Source organism: Myotis nattereri (genome assembly GCF_964212035.1).
Source record: "Myotis nattereri genome assembly, chromosome: X".
Taxonomy (NCBI): domain Eukaryota; kingdom Metazoa; phylum Chordata; class Mammalia; order Chiroptera; family Vespertilionidae; genus Myotis; species Myotis nattereri.
Window position 1 is genome coordinate 53,089,341 of NC_138078.1, and position 16,277 is coordinate 53,105,617.

Below are 16,277 nucleotides of genomic sequence, written 5' to 3' on the forward strand. Positions count from 1 at the left end.
TTCGGATGTTGGTGCACTTGAAGTTGTCTCAGAGGCTCCTTACACTATCTTCATATTTTTGGATTCTTTTTTCTTTTTGCTTTTCTGGTTGAGTATTTTTTGCTTCTTCGTATTTCAAATCTTTGACTTGATTCTTGTGATCCTCTTGTCTGCTGTTGGATCTCTGTATACTATTCTTTACAGTCAGTGTATGCTTAATTTCTAGTTGGCCTTTTTTCATATCCTCCAGGGTCTCACTATATTTGTCGGTGGTTTCTAGAAAATTCTTGAAAAACCTTATAACCGTGGTTTTGAACTCTACATCCAGTAGTTTGCTTTCCTCCATTTCTGTCAGTTGTGACCTCTTTCTTGGTCTCTGCATTTTTTATGCTTCCCTGCGTTGGTAGAGTGGCTTTGTGTGCTAAGTGTCCTATAAGGCCCAGTGGCTCAGCCTCCCCAATTACCTGAGGTGGACACTCTTGTCACACCCCTTTGTGGGTTGTGTGCACTGTCTTGTTGTAGTTAAGCCTTGATTGTTGTAGGTATCACTGGGAGGAATTGGACCTCCAGGCCAGTTGGCTGTGAGAATCAGCTGTGTTTACGGTGGCAGAACTTCTGTGCTGAAGACACCCTTCTTGGGCAAGACTTGCTTCAGTGGGGCTTTGGTGCTCACTGAGTCTGCCCCCTGAGTGTGTCCCTTATGGATCTGTGGAGTTGTAATCTGGATGGTCCCACTCTGACCACTGGGTACACTGGCTCTTGGATCTAAGGAGGTGCTAATTTAGCCTCTGCCTGAGGCTACCCAGCAGGAGCTACGAAGAGATATGCAGATTCCCCTTCCTGGTTTGGGGTTTGGAAGTGCCCAAATGAGGCCCAGTTGTGAAGCAATGCAAGCTGCTGTGGGGCTTTGGGCCTTCTCTTGGAAGTTCTGGGTCTGTCTGGACCAGCTGCAGTTTGTTAGGTAATTTTCAGATTGCAAAGGGCCAGGGCATTCATATTCAAAAGCCTCTACCGCAGCTTGGGTGTGGCTGGGTCTCAGGGAATAAACAGGGTGGAGCAAGCAGCTGTGGCTTATCCTCAGCCCTGCCCTAAGGGGCCCCGCATCTCAGTGTTCTGGTAATCGCTGCAAGCACCTCTGAGAGAAAGCCGCCCTCAAGTTCCAAGTTCTGCCCGCTGCCAGACAGTCCAGTTTCTCCCTGTATGAGTCTGGGTCCCCAGAGACTTCCCGGAACTGGAGTTCAGAGCAGTCGGGGGCTTGTGACTCCCTCCCAATTCAAAAAGACAACCGCGTCCTCCTCCGTACCTCTGCACTTCCGCAGCTCCTCTGAGTCTCAGTGTGCTTTTCTCTTTTCTTCTAGTTGTAGATTTTCCACTCAGCCAGCCTTCCTGTAGTTCTGGATGATGTCCGTTTTGTCTTTTAGTTGTGTTTTTGAATTTGTTGTGGGAGGCAGCAATTTCTGGTGTTTACCTATGCTGCCATCTTGGTTTCCAATCTCTGATCTGCTCTAAAATCTTAATGCAATTTTCACACTCAGAAAATTTGACATTGAGATGATACAATTATTATCCTCACTCAAATTTTCAGATTATCCTAATATCATTTTTATCTATTTATTTAAAAAACTTCTTTCCCCTCAAAGACCATGCATTGTATTCAGTTGTTGTGTCTCTTTAGTGTCCTTGATACTCGAACAATTTCCCAGATTTCTCTTATTCTTGCATGACATTGACATTTTTGAAGGTCCAGGTCTGTTGTTGCTCAGAAAGCTTTGGTTGGAGTTACAGTTTCTGATTCCTTCCTCCTGTTTTTCCCTTTTTTTCTTCTAAGAGTTTTACATTTTCAGTTTTTACATTTAAATCTTTAATCCATTTCATGTTAATTTTTGTGAGTGGTGTAATTTCATTCTCTGCATGTATTTATTAAGTTTTCCAACAACATTAATTGAAGAGACTATCTTTTCTGCATTGATGGTTCTCAGTTCCCTCATCAGATATATTTTGACTGTATGTTCAAGGGTTTATTCCTGAGTTCTCTATTTTGTTCCATTGGCCTATGTGTCTATTTTTATTTTTGTTAATCCTCACCTGAGGATATTTTTCCATTGATTTGAGGAAAGAGTAGAGGGGAGGGAGGGAGAGAGAAAGAGAGAGAGAGATTGAGAGAGAGAGGTGAGAAAGACACAGTGATTGGTTTCCTCCCACCCATGCCCCAACCAGGGCCAGGGATTGAAACTGAAACTCAGGTGCCTGTCCTTGACCAGAAATCGAACTTGAGACTCTTTGGTGCATGGGCCACCACTCTAACCACTGAACAATACAAGCCAACTCTATGTGTCTATTTTTATGGCAGTACCATACTTTTGATTAGTATAGCTTTATAGTAAAGTTTGGTCATTAACTATGAGGCCTCCAGTTTGCTAGAATATTCAGTATTGCTTTGGGCATTTGGGGTCTTTTGTGGCTCCATACAAATTTTAGGGTTGCTTTTTTTCTTTCTGTAAAAAAAATACCATTTGAGGGTTTTTTTTTAACCTTTATTGTTTAAAGTATTATAGATGTACACCTTTTTCTCCCATTGGCACCCCTCCCACTTCCCACTCTCAACCCCTCTCCAGGCCTTCACCCCACCACTATTATCTGTGTCCAGAGTTATGCCTATCCTATATAATAAAAGGCTAATATGCAAATTGTCCCCTTGATCAGAGTTCAACCTGGAGTTCTCCCAGGGAGTGGGGCCAGCTGGCCAACTACCTGCAGCCCCTCCCCCAGGCTGGCCTGGCCTGATCGGCCCAATTGGGGTGGGCCAGCCGGACCCCACCCATGCACAAATTCATGCACTGGGCCTCTAGTAGCATATAAGCTCTTTGGTTTTTCTCTTTCCTCCCTCCACTTCCCTCTGAGGATCCTCAGTCTGTTAAATGTTTCCATGTCTATTTTGTTTGTCAGTTTATTTTGTTTGTCAGTTTATTTTGTTCATTAAATTCCACATATAAATGAGATCATGTGATACTTGTCTTTCTCTGACTGAATTCTTTCACTTAATATAATACTCTCTAGGTCCCTCCACGCTGTCTCAAAGGGTAAAAGACTCCCCCACCTTTTTTTTTGTTTTTTTACAGCTGTATACAGTATTCCATTGTGTAAATGTACCACAGGTTTTTTATTCACTCATCTCCTGATGGGCACTTGGAGTTTGGGAGTATTCCTTCTTTAATATTTTGGAAGAGTTTAAGAGGAATTGGTGTTAACTGTTTTTTAAATGTTTGGTAAAATTCACCAGTGAAATTGTTTTGGGGATTTTCTTTTTTGGGAGTTTTTTTTTTTATTATTACTATTCAATCTCCTTACTCATTATTGGTCATTTGTTCATATTTTCCATTTATTCATGATTCAGTCTTGGTAAGTTGTATGTTTCTAGGTATTTCTCTATTTCTAGGTTATCCAGTTTAATGGTGCATAATTGTTCATAGTAATCTCTCACAATCCTGTTTTTCTGTGGTGTCAGTTGTAATATCCCCTCTTGTGTTTCTGATTTTACTAATTTGCATCCTTTTTTTTTCTGAGTTAGTCTAGCTAGGTTTGTCAATTTTGTTTAGCATTTCAAAAAAAATCCAGATCTTAGGTTTGTTGATCTTTTCTCTTACTTTTCTGTTCTTCATTTTATTTTTTCCTGCTCTAATCTTTGCTATTCCCTTCCATTGCTATCTTTGGACTTAGTTGGTTCTTCTTTTATTTGTTCCTTGAGGTGTAAAGTTAGGTTATGTTTTTAGAGATCCTCCTTGTTTCTTTTTTAAAAATATATATTTTTTTTTTATTTCAGAGAGGAAAAGGGAAGGAGAGAGAGATAAAAACATCAATGATGAGACAGAATCATGGATCAGCTGCCTCCTGCACAACCACCACTGGGGATCAAGCCTGCAAACTGAGCATGTGTCCTGACTGGGAATTGAACCATGACCTCCTGGCTCATAGGTAGATGCTTGACTACCAAGTCATGGCTGGGATCCTTGTTTGTAATGTAGCATTTATTGCTATGAGCTTCCCTCTCAGGACTGCTTTTGCAGTATCCCATACTCTTTGGCATGTTGTGCTTCCATTTTCATTTGTTTCAAGATATTTTTCAATAGGCATTTTAACTTCTTTTTGACCCTTTGGTTGCTCGTGAATGTGTTGTTTAGTATCCACATATTTGAATTTTCTAGCTTTGCTCCTGTTATTGATTTCTAGTTTCATATTATTGTGGTCAGAAAAGGTAATTGGTATGATCCCAGTCTTATTAAATTTGCTTAGACTTTGGCTAGGAGGAAGAAGTGGCATCTGACTGTCAGCAGCTGCAGTAGTCTTGAGGGGCAGTGGCTGTGCTGCTCACTGAGAGCCAGTCCCTTGGCCAGGTCAGTACTGGGGCATGGCATCATGAAGCTACAACCTGAGCATCCTCTACAAAGGTCAAGCACAAGGTGGTGCTACTCAAAGCTACCTATGAGGCGCTGTCCTTCAGCTTCTTCCAGTGGTCTAGTGTTCAGAAATTAATGACCTTCACAAGTCAACTGATTGGGGAATGTTTAACAAAAGGCAGCAGAGCCTCTGTGAAAAAACAAGACTATCTGTGCCAAGTCTCATGGGAAGCAACAGTCTTGCAGGAGTGGTCACACTGGCAGTGCCCATCCTGGGTGGTTTTCACCTTGTTGGAGAAGGTGCTGGATGAGTTCTCCAAGCAGATTGACAGGATGGAGTTGGATCCCCTGCTACCATCCAGGATGCAGCCCTGGATGGCTACCTTAGTACATACCAGAATCCCTGAGAAGCTGACCTCATGAGTAAAGTGCAGGCTGAACTAGATGAGACCAAAATAATTCTGCACAATACCATGGAGTCTTTGTTAGAATGAGGCAAGAAGATAGATGACCTGGTGTTCAGATCCGAAGTTCTGGGAATACACTCTAAAACCTTCTACAAAATGCCTGGAAACAAAACTGCAGTCATGTGACTGAAGCCAACAGAGGCCCCGGTGCTGCAAAGTCGCCTTCATTCAGATTAGAACTGCAGCTCCAGGAGAAGCAGAGCTGCCATGTAAAGGCCCGGAGTGGGGACAAACTGTCATCTTTTACTTTGGAGCCACTGGAAAGGGACCTGGGGTGGGGAATGTTTAAACTCATATGTCTAGTAATTTTTGAAAAGATAATTTGAAAAACATAAACTGTTAGTGACTCTTGCAGACGCCAAAGGGCGTATTTCTAACCATGGGACAGTCCTGGGCCCTTGACTGTGTGGCACCCTGACTGTGTGGAGCCCCTGACCATGGTGCCTCTAGAGGTCAGAGTCACACTCTATTGATCATCAGACGCTTTTGGGTTTTACTTGTACATTAACTCTCTTAACACTCCAGTAAGTGGTGTGGTCCTGATCCACAGGGCTGGGATAGCGGTGGCAGAACACACACTTGGTTCTCTTGTGAAAGGCATGTAGGGCCACTGGGGGTGGGGATAAGCAGGGCATGGGCCAGCACTTCAGGGCCAAGGCCATGATGATAAAGTCACTGGGATTCACAAATTTGAGACATGGTTTGTATTCCTGCTGAGATTGACATCCACCAAATTCCACAGGATACCTAAGAGGTATTTGCGGGTAGGAGGGCTGGGGGTAGGAAGGCACTTTGGCCTTGAATGTATGGCAACAAGATTGTCTTGGCAACCACCTGGGGCCTGTGTGTCTTAGCTAGTACTTTTCCTGTAGCCACCATTACTGGGCACCAAGAGTAGGTACCAGCTGACCTAAGGACTCCTAACATACCACTGTCCACCTGTGGTCTGAGCCAGTGCCCCACCCCCCAATGCCTGACCCCCTGCAGGAGCACTGCTTCCCCTACCCCCAATAGCAGAAGGCCCAACACTGGAAACAGGCCAGCAGAGCAGCCCAGGTGATGACTCAGGAGTTCCCAGGCCCCTTTTGGCCTTCCTGGTCCCTCAGGTCCTACTGCCATGTTCCAATTGCCTCCTCATACCCTGCTGTGCTGCCTGAGAGCACAAGCTCAAGATGCACCCTTGAGACTGGTCCCCATTAAAGCTTCTGCAGGGGTGTGGTCAACCAGTGTGGTCTCATTCTCTAGAATCCTTTCCCAAGCATGCTGGTTCTTGCCCTACCCCACTACCCCAACAGGAAGTGAAAGCAGCCATGATTTCTCTTGCTTAGGCAAGAAGGGGGAATCTGCATAGTTTCTGAGTACCCCACCCATAGCAGGTTTACCTGGGGGCTGCACTTTTTCTCTGGGCACTGTGCTGGCCACAGGACTTTGGTACCCCTAAAGTAGCCTGCAGGTGTGGTTTTCCTACTACCATACACACCACAGGAAGGTGTAGACCAGCCTTTTCACTAGTGCCCAAGATGGCTGTGACCCAATTTAAGAAGATTGGGTCCTGTCTGATTGTTCTGCTTTGAAGGAGGATGGGGAGGAACTGGAGGGTGTGGATTAGAGAGAGGAGAAAGTGAGGGTGGGGAGGCAGGCTCAGGGCCTGTGCCATCATTTCCCCTGCTCCTGTTGTTCTAATATTAACTCATTTGGCAAACATTATATTTTAATAATTGCTGCCTAACTTTTCTCTCTGTGTTTTTATCTGGATAAAGTTGTCTTTTGAAATTCAAAGGAAAGTTTTGGTTGTACTTGTTTTCTTACCCTTCAGGTGATCTATCTTGGAGGATATTCTGTATGCACTAGAGAAGAATGTGTATTCTTCTGCTATTAGATAAAATAGTGTGTATATTTCTGTTAGGACCATTTGATTTGAAGTATGGTTAAAGTCCATTTCCTTGTTGATTTTCTGTCTGGATTATCTATCCATTGTGGAAAGTTGAATATTGAAGTCTGCTACCTACTATTATTGTATTATTGTCTATTTTTTACTTTAAAATTGTTAGTACTTGCCTATATGTTTATACAGTGCTTGCTGATATTGTGTGCATATGTATTTTCTATCGTTATGTCATTAACTGACCACTCCTTATCATTATATAATTATCATCTTTGTCTCACTTTGTCTTGAAGTCCATTTTATCTGATACAAGTATGATCATCCTTGCTTTCCTTTGTTTCCCACTCACATGGAAGACCTTTGCCACCCTTTCACTTTAAGACCATGTGTGTCCTTAAAGCTGAAGTGATTCTCTTGTAGGCAGCATAGAGTTGGTTGTTTTTCTTTAAATTCATTCATCCACTCTATGCCTTTTGATTGTGGAAGTAAATCCATTTACATTTAAAGTAATTATTAATAGGTAAGGACTTACTAATGCTATTTTATTATTTATTTTCTGCCTGTTTTGTAGTACTGTAGTTCCTTTCTTACTTTCTTGTTGCTTTTCCTTGTGAGTTGATGATGTTCCATAGTAGTATGATTTGATTCTCTTCATCTTCTGTGAATGTGCCACATCCAGCATCTAGGGTTCAGGATCTGAAGGGGCCATGCACAGATGAAAACACTAGACAATAAATATGAATTTAGAAGGCATGGGGGCTAGGCAGAAACTTCCCTCTAGACAAGAAGCTCCCTGAAGCCCTGGACCTGTCAGCTTTTATTCAATTTTAGATACACATCTTGCCCTCAGTTAGGCATGGCAATCTGGTAGCAGACAGACTATTTCAAAGGTCAGTAAATATAAGATTTACTTTGAGAGTATTGGGTCAGGAAATTGTTTCGAGCCACCACTATCTCGACAGAACAATCAGTGCACAGCCCTTGCTAAAACTCAAGGTTCATCAGTCATCTGAGTTCCCTGTTGCACTTTCAGGATAGTGTTTGCCAATGGATGGCTGCCTGCATCTCCCCCTTTTTGTTTTCTTAATAAATCTTGAAAACTATATGCCATCTGTAGGGCTTGAGTCCTTTTAAGACTCTTCATTCCACATCTGCAGACTAGAAATAAACATATAAGAACAAGAATGAGACAGACCATAGTGGTTATGCTAAGAGGCAAATGTAAGGAGATCCAGTGAAAGGGGTTAAATTCTTTCATATCCTTTTTAAATTGCTGCCAGGCATCTAAGGAATTAGTTTGCAAGTTTGCCTGGGATAATTGTACAATATGCTGCTGTAATTCTAAAATATCAAGGGTTGTGTTACCTTTACCCCAAGCACCAAGAAGGTGATTTTTATTGATTCCCAAGGGTGTAAGGTACTATTGTAGGGAACAGGGGTAACACAAATCTGGGAAAAATTATAATGACACTGTAAGGATATTCTTTGCTCCAAGCTGTGGATTTTATCACCCATTCAGAAGACTGTAGACTTTAGTGCCGATAATTCTATCTCAAAGTGGCTGTCAATTCTTTTTTGTATAGACAAGGTCTTAGTTACATTTTCCTTAACTTGTTATACAAACTGAGAAGTTTGAACAGTTTGTACTATGGATGAAGCAGCAATTCCCACAGAAGTAAGTAACATTATGAGAGCAAAGAGTCCTGCAATTAACATTCTAAGAAATCTTTTTTGTCATTTTAATATTTTTACCAGGTCATGTAACAGTTGGTAGGTTTGATGAGATTCCCAAGGCTCGGTTAGGTTAGTAGGAACCCAAGCTAAAGCAAGTTGTTTTAAAATCATGAGGGAATCTTTTTGGAATGTAGAATCAATACAATGGGATAGTGTGCAGCCTGTGCATGACATCTCATACAGATGGCTTGTTGCATTAAGACACGTCTGGATGGGGACTGAGAGGAGTAGAAAAGGATTAAATACACAAACAGTGGCAAATACTGTCTTATTGGGAGTTCCCCATGAAGTACAAATGGAATTATTTCAGCTATAGTTAAAACCATTCCATTTTATAGGTGCAAGTGCAGCAGCTAATTTCCATTGAGTATTTTGTAGGGGCCAATTATCATGTTGTAATTGAGATCCAACAAATCCTCCTCCATACCATGAGATGGAGTGATTAGCTTCAACATATAGATAGGATGCAGTCCCCTTCCATTTTAGGGCGCGACTGTTACTATATGCAAACCCATAGGGGCTGCAATCCACAAAGGAAAAACTGTTATTAAGTTTGCTGCTGGTGGGGTGTGCTGGAGTCCAACCCCAGCAGGTCCAGGGGTCCCCAATAGGTATGGACGGAGTCGGTGAAGAAGGAATGACATGGAGGCAGCGTTCAGGTGATCATCATAGCCAGGTTCTGTAGCTCGGTTCTCCAGACTCGTTCTGTCCAGGTTCTCCAGCCATGTTCGGTAGCCAGGTTCTGTAGCCAGGTTCTATCCAGGTTCTCCTGCCATGTTCTGTCTAGGTTCTCTAGCCAAGTTCTGTAACCAGGTTCTGTCCAGGATCTTTTGCCATGTTCTGTCTCTAGGTTCTGTCTCTAGGTTCTGAGTCCTGTTGTCTTGTTACATCTGTATTTATACCAGTTGATTCCAATCCTATCAATCTGTATTCCAAAGGTTAGGGCGTTTCTTATCTCCATTCCAGGGAGTAAAGATTATGTAGCTTAATCGTGATTGTTCCTAGTTAAAGTGATTAACTACCCGCCTGGCACTTAGTTAAGGGGTTTTATTCCCCTCCTAACTTCAGGTGGAAATCCCTACCTGGGGAAACGACCTTTCTCGGAGAGGTGACCTTGGTTAAAACACATAGCGCCAAGAAGGTGAGCAAACATATTAAGAACAGTATGCCATATACGCCAGGTCCCTTGAAACATATGCTGTGCAGATGTTTCTTCCCTGCAGCGACTGTGTCAAGCAGCAAGGATGGACCAGCTCCCAGCAGGGGTGGTCACTATAACGGTCTTGCCAATTAATTTCTTCCTAGGTGGGGTGCCATTCATAAAACTTTTTACATAATGGCTTAGTGGGGGGATGTCTTAGTAATGTTACATTTTCTGTACCTCCCCCAGGAGCAAGCAGTGATAGTAGATGTATTTAGGCTTTTGCTTCCCCCTCCTTTGGTGTCCATGCTAGCCAGAAACCTCTTTTTTAATTCTACACACTGGAACAGTAGTTGGATTCTGTGACATACAAAAGGGAAGCTGGTGGCAACACCCGTGTAATTATACTTTGCTCATATACTTCCTTGTTCCACCTGTGGTCCTCCTGGATGACCAAGGTGCTTGGTATTATTGGTGACTACACTAGGCAGGGGATCAGCCCAAGTAAGGCATCTTACCCATGGAGGGTCAGGAACATAAGTCCAATATACTTCCCCATTTGCCTCTGGTAGTATCACCGCACAACTGATGATTGCTAGCATGGCAAGAAAAACGTTCTCAGGCATTCTTGGGGTTTTGGTCTCCTCACAAATTCGCTCAGCTTTCTGGACCGTCTTCTTCATCATCCTCCAGGTCATCTCCGGACTGTTTGTCATCTGTCTCATTCTCCTCCCGTTCCTTATCTTCAGCGTGTTGCTTGGAGCTACTGCTATCTGTGGCTGGAGTAGTCGATTGTCTGCAGCTGTAGGAACAGGGTGCAACTCCAGGTGCAGGGTCTTCATTTATCTGGTCAGTTCCTTCCTCGGTTCCATGTTGAAATTTAATATTTCTTGCAGGAATCCACATGGGCTTGGAGGAATTTTCTGGAAATACACAAGCATATCCTAGACCAAATGTTAACAAGGGGTCAGGGCCTTTCCATAAACCAGACTCAGGATCTTTCCATTTATCCAGACCATTTTCCTTTGGCTTATTCTGACACCAGTGTAATTACATGGGTGTCTTGCCATCAGCATTACAAGTGAAAAAATTTAAAGTAATTAGGGCTTGATGTAGTTTACTTACAGGACATTTCTCCACTATTCCCCCTTTTTGTTTTTCAAGTTGGGATTTTAGCCGCTGATGTTGGATTTCTATAATTGCCTGTCCCATAATTTGTTGAATTTTCTACTTTTTATAAAATTGCTAGAAATGACAGCTTGTGTCATGAGTCATTTTAATTTATTTATTTATTTATTTAAGGTATTACATATGTGTCCTTATCCCACCATAACACCCCCAACCTCCCCAACTCATGCCCTCAACCCCCTGTTGTCTATGTCCATTAGTTAGGCTTATGTGCATGCATACAAGTCCTTTGGTTGATCTTTCTCTATTACCCCCACCCTCCCCTATCTTCCCGCTGGGGTTTGACAGTCTGATCGATGCTTCTCTGTCTCTGGATCTGTTTTTTCTAATTAGGTTATGATGCTCATTATATTCCATAAATGAGTGAGATCATGTGATATTTGTCTCTCTCTAACTGGCTTATTTCACTTAGCATAATGTTTTCCAGATCCATCCATGCTGCTGAAAATGGTAAGAATTCTTTCTGTTTTACTGCAGCATAGTATTCCATTGTGTAGATGTACCATTGATTTTTAATACACTCATCTGCTGATGGGCACGTAGACTGTTTCCAAATCTTAGCTATGGTAAATTGTGCTGCTATGAACATAGGGGTACATATATCCTTTCTGATTGGTGTTTCTAGTTTCTTGGGATAAATTCCTAGAAGTGGGATCACTGGGTCAAATGGGAGTTCCATTTTTAGTTTTTTGAGGAAACTCCATACTGTTCTCTACAGTGGCTGCACCAGTCTGCATTCCCACCAGCAGTGCACGAGGGTTCCCCGTTCTACACATCCTCACCAGTACTGTCATTTGTTGATTTGTTGATAATAGCCATTTTGACAGGAGAGAGATAGTACTGCATTGTTTTGATTTGCATCTTTCAGATGAGTAGTGACTTTGAGCATGTTTTCATATGTCTCTTGGCCTTTCTTCTGTCTTTTTGTGAAAAGTTTCCATTTTGGTCCCTTGCACATTTTTTTTGATTAGGTTGTTTATCTTCCTTTCGTTGAATTGTATGCGTTCCCTGTAAATGTTGGAGATTAAACCCTTATCGGTGATAACATTGGCAAATATGTTCTCCCATGCAGTGGGTGTTCTTGTTGTTTTGTTGATGGTTTCTTTTGCTGTGCAGAAGCTTTTTATTTTGATGTAGTCCCATTTGTTTATTTTCTCTTCAGTTTCCATTGCCCTAGGAGCAGTATCAGTGACGAAATTGCTTCGGCATATGTCTGCTATTTTGCTGCCTGTGGATTCCTCTAGTATTTTTATGGTTTATCATCTTACGTTTAAGTCCTTAATCCATTTTGAGTTTATTTTTGTGAATGGTGTAAGTTGGCGGTCTAGTTGCATTTTTTTGCATGTATCTGTCCAATTTTCTCAACACCATTTATTAAAGAGACTAAGGGCCCGGTGCATGAAATTCGTGCACTGGGTGTGTGTGTGTGTGTGTGTGGGGAGTGTCCCTCAGCCCAGCCTGCCCCCTCTCACATACTGGGAGCCCTCAGGCGTTGACCCCCATCACCCTCCAATCGCAGGATCGGCCCCTTGCCCAGGCCTGACACCTCCGCCAGAGGTGTCAGGCTTGGACAGGGGACCCCCATCTCCCCCCAATCGCTGGCTCTGACCCCCGCCCAGGCCCGAGGCCTCTGGCCCAGGAATCATGCCTGGGCAGGGGACCCCCATCTCCCCCTGATCGCTTGCTCCACCCCCCGCCCAAGCCTGACACCTCTGACCCAGGCTTCAGGCCTGGGCAAGGGGACCATCAAATCCCTCCAATCCCGGCTCCGCCCCCCACCCAGGCCTGATGCCTCTGGCCCAGGGATCAGGCCTTGACAGGGAACCCCCAGCCCCCCGCCCAGGCCTGATGCCTCGGCCAGAGGAGTTGACCCTCATCACCCTCCAATCACCAATCACCGGATCGGCCCCTTGACCAGGCCTGAGGCCTCTGGCAGAGGTGTCAGGCCTGGGCAGGGGATCCCCAGCTCCCCGCGGTTGCAGGCTCTGCCCCTGCCCAGGCCTAATGCCTCTGGCCAAGGCATCCGGCCCGGGCAGCGGGGACCTGCAGCTGCAGCGGCCCACAACCGCGAGCTCCGCTTTAGGCCCAGGCAAGGGACCCCTAGCTCCCGGGACTGCCAGCTTCGATCGTGCACAGCTCCCATCACTGGCTCCACCCGTAATTCCTGCTATCACTGGCCAGGGCGGCAAAGGCTCCTGATTCTCCGATCTTGGCTGGGAGGCAGGGCAAAGGGAGCCCCAGGGCCGCCTTTGCCCTGCCCCCCACCTGTTAGCTCCCCCCTGGGTTTCCGATCACTGTCAGTGGCAGGGGGCTTCTTCCTGCCTTCCCTTTCGCCTCCCTGCATTGTGCCTACATATGCAAATTAGCCACCATCTTTGTTGGCAGTTAACTGCCTTCTTAGTTGGCAGTTAATTTGCATATAGCCCTGATTAGCCAATGAAAAGGGTAGCGCCGTATGCCAATTACCATTTTTCTCTTTTATTAGTGTAGATTGTCTTGACACCGTTGTATGTTCATGCCTCCTTTGTTGAATATTAATTGAGCATAGATGTTTGGGTCGATTTCTGGGTTCTCTATTCTATTCCATTTATCTACATTTCTATTCTTATGCCAGTACCAGGTAGTTTTGAGAACAGTGGCTTTGTAATACAGCTTGATATCTGGTATTGAGATCTCACCAACTTTGTTCTTCTTTCTTAGGATTGCTGCAGCTATTCAGGGTCGTTTTTTTTTCCAGATGAATTTTTGGACAGTTCATTCTAGATCTGTGAAATATGCCAATGGTATTTTAACAGGAAGTGCGTTGAATTTATAGATTGCTTTGGATAGTATGGACATTTGAATGATGTTGATTCTACCCATCCATGAACACAGTATGTTCTTCCATCTGTTTATGTCTTCCTCTATCTCTTTTTTCAAAGTCCTGTAGTTTTCTGAGTAGAGGTCTTTTACATCTTTAGTTAAGTTTATTCCTAGGGATCTTAATTTTTTTGGTGTGATAATAAATGGGATTGCTTTTTTTAGTTTCTCTTTCTGTAAGTTCACAATTGGTGTATAGAAATGCCATACATTTCTTGGCATTAATTTTGTATCCTGCTACATTGCCGTATTCATTTATCAAGTCTAATAGTTTTTTGACTGAGTCTTTAGGGTTTTTACGTACAATATCATGTCATCTGCGAGTAAGGACAGTTTTACCTCTTTTCCAATTTGGATGCCTTTTATTTCTTCTTCTTGTCTAATTGCAATGGCTAATACTTCCAGTACTATGTCGAACAGGAGTGGTGAGAGTGGGCATTCCTGTCTTGTGCCTGTTCTTAAGGGAAATGGTTTTAGTTTTTGACCATTGAGTATGATGTTGCCTGTGGGTTTGTCATGTATGGCTTTTATTATGTTGAGGTATGATCCTTCTATTCCTACCTTGCTGAGAGTTTTTATCAATAATGGATGTTGGATTTTGTCAAATGCTTTTTCTGCATCAATTGATATGACTATGTGTTTTTTTTCTCTCAATTTGTTTATGTGATGTATCACATTTATTGATTTGAGGATACTATACCATACTTGCATCCCTGGGATAAATCCTACTTGGTCACTGTGTATGATCTTTCTGATGTACTGCTGGATCCGATTTGCTAAGATTTTGTTGAGTATTTGGCATCTATGTTCATGAGGGATATGGCCTGTAATTCTCTTTCATTGTGTTGTCTCTATCTGGTTTTGTTATTACAGTGATGCTGGCTTCATAGAATGAGCTTGGAAGTGTTCCTTCCTCTTGAATTTTTTGGAATAGTCTGAGGAGCATAGGTTTTAGTTCTTCCTTGAGTGTTTGGAAAAACTCCCCTGAGAAGCCGTTGGGCCCTGGACTTTTGTTTGCTGGGAGCTTTTTGATGACTGCTTCAATTTCTTCCATAGTTATTGCCCTATTGAGATTATTAGATTCTTCCTGATTGAGTTTTGGAAGGTTGTATTTTTCTAGGACTATGTCCATTTCCTCCAGGCTGTCTAGTGTGTTGGAGTAGAGTTGTTCATAGTATTTTTTAACAGTCATTTGTATTTCTGTGGAGTCTGTTGTTATTTCACTTCTATCATTTCTGATTTTGTTTATTTGGGTCCTCTCTCTTTGATTCTTGGTGAGTCTGGCTAGAGGTTCATCCATCTTGTTTATCCTTTCAAAGAACCAGCTCTTCGTTTCATTTATCTTATATATTGTTTTTTTGTTCTCTATGTCATTTATTTCTCCTCTGATCTTTTTTATCTCCTTCCTTCTGCTCACTCTTGCCTTTTCTTGTTGCTCTCTTTCTAATTCTTTGAGTTGTAGAATTAGATGATTTACTACCATTTTTTCTTGTTTTTTGAGGTAGGCCTGTAGAGCTATAAACTTCCCTCTCAGGACTGCTTTCATTGTGTCCCATAGGTTTTGTGTTGTTGTGTTTTCATTGTCATTAGTTTCAAGGATGTTTTTAATTTCTTCTTTGATATCATTGGTAACCCAATCTATATTTAATAACATGCTATTATGCTTCCAAGTGTTTGAGTGTTTTGGATTGTTTTTATTGTAGTTTATTTCTAATATTATGCCATTGTGGTCTGAGAAGATGCTTGGCATGATTTCAATCTTCATAAATTTGTGGAGACTCTGCTTGTGACTGAATATGTGGTCTATTTTTGAAAATGTCCTACAGGCACTTGAGAAGAATGTATATTCTGTGGCTTTGGGGTGAAATGTTCAGAAGATGTCTATTAAGTCCCTCTGATCTAGTGAGTCATTTAGGATTGCTGTTTCTTATCTAATTTTTTGTCTAGAGGATTTATCCAGCGATGTCAGTGGTATATTAAAGTCCCCTACTATGATTGTATTTTTGTCAATCTCTCCCTTGATATCTTCCAGGAGTTTTGTTTATGTATTTGGGTGCTCCTCCATTGGTTGCAGATATGTTTATCAGGGTTTTATCCTCTTGTTGTATCGATCCCTTTTGTATTATGAAGTGGCCTTCCTTATCTCTTGTTATGGCCTTCACTTTGAGGTCTATTTTGTCCAATATAAGTATTGCTACCCCAGCTTTTTTTTCATTTCCATTTGCCTGAAAGATATTTTTCTATACCTTTACTTTCAGTCTCTGTGAGTCCTTTATTCTGAGTTGGGTCTCTTGTAGACAGCAAATGTATGGGTCATGTTTTTTTTATCCATTCCGCCACTCTATGTCTTTTGATTGGAGCATTTAGTTCATTTATGTTCAAAGTTATTACTGAAAGGTACTGGCTTGTAGTCATTTCTATTTTTGTGCCTATGTTCTTTCTTACCTTTTTATTTCTTCTTTTTACAGCATTCCCTTTAGCATTTCTTGCATTGCTGGCTTGGTGGTGATAAACTCCCTTAGCCCCTTTTTTGTCTGTGAAGCTTCTTATTTCCCCTTCAATTTTGAATGATAGCCTTGCTGGATAGAGTATTCTTGGATTTAATCCCTTGTTTTGCATCACTTTCTAAA

The 16,277-nt window shown here is 42.5% G+C and overlaps 1 protein-coding gene across 1 annotated transcript in view; it reads right to left on the minus strand.

The window, feature by feature from the left end:
- Positions 1 to 10,257: 10,257 nt before the first annotated feature.
- Positions 10,258 to 16,277, minus strand: part of LOC308511706 (uncharacterized protein CXorf49 homolog) — a gene marked incomplete at both ends in the record, with an annotated part of 43,524 nt that continues 37,504 nt past the window's right edge. The window contains one exon of the mRNA XM_081081646.1: positions 10,258 to 10,402. Within this exon, the coding sequence (XP_080937772.1) occupies positions 10,258 to 10,402 (145 nt within the window). The remainder of the gene's footprint in view (positions 10,403 to 16,277) is intronic.